Consider the following 6,456-nt stretch of genomic DNA (forward strand, 5'->3'; position numbering starts at 1 on the left):
TATATGAGCTACCACCAACAGTGAGAGCAATATTGCGTAAGAACATGTACTAAGCTCCAGAGTAGTGACGAATGTTCCAAGGAAGAGCTGCTCAGTTTGAATCATGTAGCAGTTGGGATGGGGTGAAAGTGAGCCAAAAAAAAACTGCTTCCTCTGCCAAGTCTAAATTTCTAAAGAGAAATAAAGATTAATATTTACTTTGTAAACCACACAGGAATAGCATTGTTATAATAACCAAGCAGTGATGTCAGTTTAGTGTCTATTTACTCATTCTCTTGAAGGTGCATCATATAGAAGAAAGGGAACAGAAGAAAGACGGCATTTCACCAAAGTATTTTATTGAGAAACATTAAGAAACATGATTAGTTTGTAATCGCCGACAGCTGTAGTTTTAAAGTCAGTTCAGTCTTTCTGTTTTTCAGCCATGCAGTGGCATTCTTAAGTTTAGACACCCTAGGTCAAACGCTTTGTTACTGTGAATAGTTACATGAGATGGTAAAGACGGAGTATTCTTCTAACATTTTAAGAAACAATTACACGTTTTAAGAAATACCCAGGGTTGTAAAGGTTACTTTAAAAAAGTATTTTCTTACAGATTACTGATTGCCTGTTCAAAAATGCAATTGTAATGATATTGAAAGGATTACTGTATTAAAGTGTTATAATCTGATTATTTTCCATAGGTTTTCCATAAGTTAGTTCCATAACTGTGGACTAACTTAACCTTAACAGATCTTCAGTTTGGGCATGTCATGACAGACTGGGTTGAAAACTTCAGTAAGCTCCAGTAGGACAGCTGTGCAAGCAGTAAATCATGCACAACTCTCACTCAGAGCAGTATCAGTGCTATGGCTTGCTCAAAAAGGTTGTTGGAGGTCAAGTTGGACAGAAACTGCATGATCAAGTGTCTTACCAAAGAAAAGGGAGGTTGGACATGGGACAGTAATTGATAAAATCGCCAAGGGCAAGTCCTGGCTTCCTCAGGACTGGAATAATATTAGGCAGTTTTAAATTCGGAAGAACAAAATGCAAAGTAAGGCAAAGCGATGATTGACATGCTTTAACTAGGAGATTTAGAATGCAGGTAGTCTTAGTCTGCCAGCATCTTGCCTAAGCTCAGGGGTACACCAAGGGGCAAGTCACAACCCGTGTTCGGAGAGGGGCGTTGTAAGGGGTGGCTCTAGGGCAAGGCCTCCTCCTGCCACCAGGGGGAGGCCCCGAGTCACCCCAGCCAGTAATCGAGCCCAATTCCCTACACCTGGGCTGTAGGCTATATAGGCACACAGATCCAGTTGCCCCACTGCTGGATCTTTTGATTCTGGTGGTGTGTGTATCTGTGTGCCTGTGTAGTTCTCGAGTGGAAGGCTGAGTGTGTGTCACTCCCCTTCGTGTGTCTCTCCCGAGTCTGTCTCCCGGTGTCAGTGCAGTGTGTGTGTCTGTGTGTGTGTGCGTGTAGCACTCATACACTCGTGTACCAGAGGAAGGCAGGAGTGTCCGTCTTCCCTGGTGTGTGTGTCTGTGTGTGTGTGCGCGTAGCACACATACACTCGTGTACCAGAGGAAGACAGGAGTGTCTGTCTTCCCTGGTGTGTGTGCCCGTGTGTGTCTGTGTGTGTGTGTGTGTGTGTGTGTGTGCGCGTAGCACACATACACTAGTGTTACAGAGGAAGGCAGGTGTCTGTCTTCCCTGTAACTTCTCAGTTTTCTGGTTTCTTTTGGGAGATCCTTTTGCCCTCAGTTGTATTTCCCTCTAGAGTTAAAGAGGTAGCCAGCTCTCCCCTGGTGTCCTTCGTTTATTTATTAAACCCATCCTTTTTAAAGTTTCTTTTGTTAGCCGCTTCCATAACTGCCGCTTTGGTGAAGCGGCAGAGCGTCAGTCTTGCGACGCGGCGGCCTGGGTTCGAGTCCCGAGAGTCTTTGTTTTTCATTTCCGTTTTACCTGCTCTAAGATTGAAAGACTCTGCACTTGGGCCCGTTGGTCACGTGATCGTGGTAGCTCACGCAGTAGCGCGCCGGCCCGCCAACACGGCGGCCTGGGTTCAAACCCCGCTGTAAGTGAGCACCACATTACAGGCGTGTTGATTAAGCACAACTGAGACAATGTTATTATAACAATTAACCAGGGCATAAGGAGATGTTAAGAATAGTGTCATGGTTTTTCATGAGAGCAGAAGGACTCTTTAAAATAATTCTGAAACATCATCTCTAGAGTTGCTTTATCAGTGATTGACAGATGAAACCGAAAGGCATTTTGAGTTAAGCTTTATTTTTGAGGTATTCTGTGGTCAGTGCAGTTCTGTAGTCAGCTCAGATTACTTTTAAAGGATAAAGGTGCACGTATTCGTCACTGTACAGTGTGGACTGTACAGCGAAATGTGTCCTCCGCATTTAACCCATCTGGTAGTGAACACACACTCACTCACACTCACACTCACACTCACTCACACTCACACTCACACACACGTGTTAGGGGCAGTGAGTACACACACACACACCCAGAGCGGTGGGCAGCCAACTCCAGCGCCCGGGGAGCAGAGAGGGTAAAGGGCCTTGCTCAAGGGCCCAACAGTGGCAGCTTGCCGAGCCCGGGAATCGAACCCACAACCCTGTTATCGATATCCCGGCGCTCTAACCGCTGAGCCACCACTGCCCCATATACATTTCTTTTGTATATATATATTTGTTATATGTTTCTTTAAATTTGTGTGAAGATAATATTTACTGCTGGCGGGTCTAATAATTTCCATTGGAGAGTGATGAGTGATATTCTTTTTCTTTTTTGAATTTTTCTACAGAAATTTTCATGTGAATGTGAATGCATTTACTGCCCGCAAGCTTCAGATTCACTATATAGTGCTCTGGAGTTCTTCCATTTTGTAGTGTCTAATTTTCAGTGCACTGTAACAATCCCACAATACACCACAGTATATGATGTTCAAAAGCTGTACACTTAACGGACATGGAACACCCATAATACATTGCATAGTTTAGTTTGAAGTAGGTTGATTCTGTTGGAGAAGCAATCTTAATGTTTAAACTAAAAAAAAGACTATACGAGCTTAATTTAAACATAAATACATGTTGTGGTCTGACTCAGTATTCCACAAATCCATATGAAAGAATCTTTAATCATTTGCAGTTTTATGTATGTTTCTTTTACTAATTTTTTTTTTATGCTCAAAATTGATGTTCCCATATGGGAAAAAATATGGAATAGGAATAGTCAATTCTATGAATCAGGTACAGCCCTATAAGAATCACAAATAAACAAACTCAATAGAACACAAATAAAGCTGCCTTGCCTTGAATTTGATAGTTGATGCCACTAAAGAAAAGAAAATAATAAATAATACAATCAATCCTAAATACTTCAAATACAAAAAGCAGTGCACACCCTCTCACCTAGCGTCTCTAGACAAAAGTTAACTCAGTACTGGAATGTATATGCACACACAGACTGACCTTTCATCATTCAAGGCAAAATTCAGCTTTTAAAGCTTACATGGGTTAAAAAATCAACACACATACACACACACACACACATTTATTTAGAAATATGTATATATGTCTGTAACCGTTTTATGTTCACCACATGGTCAAAACACAAATGGATCAAATGGGTAGCATGATTTGCAGTGGTCATGATTTTATGACCTATGTAGTGCACTACATAAGGAGTATAGGGCAATTTAGATTACTCTAATGCTTGAAAGTTAGAGCCAGTCCCCCTGTGAACTCCAGCAGCAGTAGACAAATGACTGACTACGCATTTGTCAAGCATTTGTAAGCATTGTAATGAGCAAGAGACCATACTGGTGAAAAGATGGCGATATTAGTGATACAGTATGTAGCTACCTTAAATATAAAAAACAGCTGTGCAGCCTACACACTACTATATACAGTGTGCTTACTGTCCATAGTCACAAGTGTGATAATGTGTGTTTACTGCCACGGATGGTTGAATGCGGAAGCTGCACCGCTGTGCAGGGGCCATAAAGTATGATCTGATCTGATATAATGTTTAAGACATGGCTCAACATGAGTGGAAAATGACAGAAGCACATTCACCACTACAGTTATTGTAGTGACACCTGGCCGAACGTAACTTTACTCCATAATCAGATAAAAATGTGTACCACTGACAAAAAAAATTAAAGCTACTTGGGTTATTATTTTATGGTGCTGTCGCTACACCACTGTTACTCTTTGTGAGGCCTGAAGTACAGTCTTAATCAGAAGTCTTTTTTATTTTGGTTTGGTTTTTATTTTGATTTAGCATTTTTACATTAAAGTTACATTTTTTATCACACTTTAATATTCGCAGTTGAGTGTCACCAGAAGTATGAGGATATAAGCTTGCTTTTGCCTTCTCCATGTAAAGTCAGCTCATTAGGAGAAGAAAAATAAAGAGTGACTGAGATGTGGGACCATACATAATCTGACAAACACCACACATAAACTGAATACGGTAGCTAAAATAGTTTATAAATATTATTTGCCAAACTGTATAAAATATAAAAATTGATAGAAGACCAAACAGAAACACTTCTTAATAAAAAAGTAATATAAAATCAGCTGTGACTTTTTTTCAGATTTCAGAATCTGAATTACCAACTTGTCTTTGTGACATTCTTCTTCTTCTTCTTCTTCTTCTAATTATTAAAACTAAATGCCTAAAACTAAATACACACTATGTACTTTAAGATAACATAAAGTGATTTACAAATGCATACACTCCTACAGCAGTTTGCCTTGTGCCTATACAATTACAGTTAATTTATTTGAAGTAAACAAGATAATCCTTCAGTGTTTTTGAAGACTTTCGTTCTTTCTTGTTGCTTGAATCTTGAATCATAAGGTTACTGTGGCGTTAGTAGAATTTAATTTCATTTTTTCCAGTCTGAAAAAATAAGAAGAAAAATGTTAATGTATGTACATTAATGAACTCAAAAAGCAAAGCAATTCATTAATAAATGAATTGCCACACTGGTGAAGGAATTTCCCATTATTGCTTCAGACTATTCTCCACCTGTGTCTGTATCATGTGGTTTATTATCACAGACAAGTAAACTATTTGTTTTTCTATTCAGTGTTCATAGTTCTCAAGTTCATAGTCTTTCTGGTTTTCTTTTATTTATTACAGGAGAAGTGCTGTTCTTGTCCATGATAACTGATACAGCAGAGACAGATCAGGCTGAAAAATAATGATGTAATCCTCAACATTTAGCTCTACATACACTGAAAACACTGCTCTGAAACTGCTCTGCTGTTGGCCTTAATCAGCATTCTTTTAACATTTCATATTGTTGAGAGCATGTTATTGTATAGTTCTGAATGATTGTAAACAGCAGGATGTGTCAGTGTGGGCAGCCTAGCAGATGTGAAACTTATAATTTGAAACTTACTCTTTCATGGCATCTTTAACCCACTGGTCAATGGGGTTGACACAGACCTCTAGCTCCTTCTTAAATTTCACGATGGCACTGTAGGAAAGAGAAAGAAAATGAAATCCGTGAAGATCTTGAAGATCTTCCCTTAAAATCCTAATCAATCTAATCATCATTTCATTTGACTTACATGACTTGTTCGGTTTTGCAGTGAGGCCCAGGAGCTAAGGTTATAAAATTCTGTATCCTCTTAACCCGGATCGGAGTGTTTTGGGTTGACGTGCACCGGCACTTAAGCTGGATGTATGGAGCTGCATCTGAAACTTCACAGAGCAAAAAAAGATATATAGACTTGGTACTATACAGAAAATAAACCTTTTTAAATATATGTTAAGTATATACATTTCATATCATATCACAGAAGAGCAAGTTAACCAGGCGAAGGACCTCTTAAGCATACAAAAAGTTATTGTAGACTATGATGAACCATTACATTTACTTCAGAACCCTTTTCAAGAAAGTTCTATTTGAGAGCACAAAAAAAAATGTTTTTGTGCAATCTTTTCCAGATGTCAGGTTTTTGATGTAGCACCAGATGACCCACTATTGCAAAGAAAAGCAATTAATGTGCTTACCCTCTGTCATGGAAAAAGCCACACAGGCTAATACAGCGACGGCTAGAATTGTCTGGTTCATGTTTTTCGAAAGTATCTGTTTCTCACAGTTTCAATAAATGAACTCAAAATCTTCTGGAGACTTCAGTTGTGTTCTCCATCCCACATTTTCCCTTTTAAAAGAACTCCCGCCTCCAGTGAGAGCAAGATTGCGTAAGAAGAAATGAGACAAATTCCAGAGAAGAGCTGTTTCAAATGAACTTGATACAAACTTGAAAGTGAGCAAACAAAAAGCTGTTATTTTTTTAATTCTTACTCCAGTAAAGAGTGAAATTGATAGTAGACCAAACAGAAACTCTTCATAAAAAAAGTAATATAAAATCAGCTGTGACCTTTTTCAGATTTCAGAATCTGAATTTTAGACCAACTTGTCTTTGAGACATTCTTCTTCTTCT

The 6,456-nt window shown here is 39.0% G+C and overlaps 1 protein-coding gene across 1 annotated transcript; it reads right to left on the reverse strand.

Moving 5' to 3' along the window:
* Window positions 1-4,100: 4,100 nt before the first annotated feature.
* On the reverse strand, window positions 4,101-6,102 carry LOC140562888 (permeability factor 2-like). The gene is made up of 4 exons (XM_072688758.1): window positions 6,023-6,102; window positions 5,578-5,710; window positions 5,406-5,483; window positions 4,101-4,900 (listed from the first exon to the last, which is right to left on the reverse strand). Exons 1-4 carry the CDS (start codon window positions 6,081-6,083, stop codon window positions 4,852-4,854), a joined length of 321 nt encoding a protein of 106 aa, XP_072544859.1. The 5' UTR covers window positions 6,084-6,102; the 3' UTR covers window positions 4,101-4,851.
* Window positions 6,103-6,456: the final 354 nt, after the last annotated feature.

This window comes from Salminus brasiliensis, chromosome 9, assembly GCF_030463535.1.
Source record: "Salminus brasiliensis chromosome 9, fSalBra1.hap2, whole genome shotgun sequence".
Classification (NCBI taxonomy): domain Eukaryota; kingdom Metazoa; phylum Chordata; class Actinopteri; order Characiformes; family Bryconidae; genus Salminus; species Salminus brasiliensis.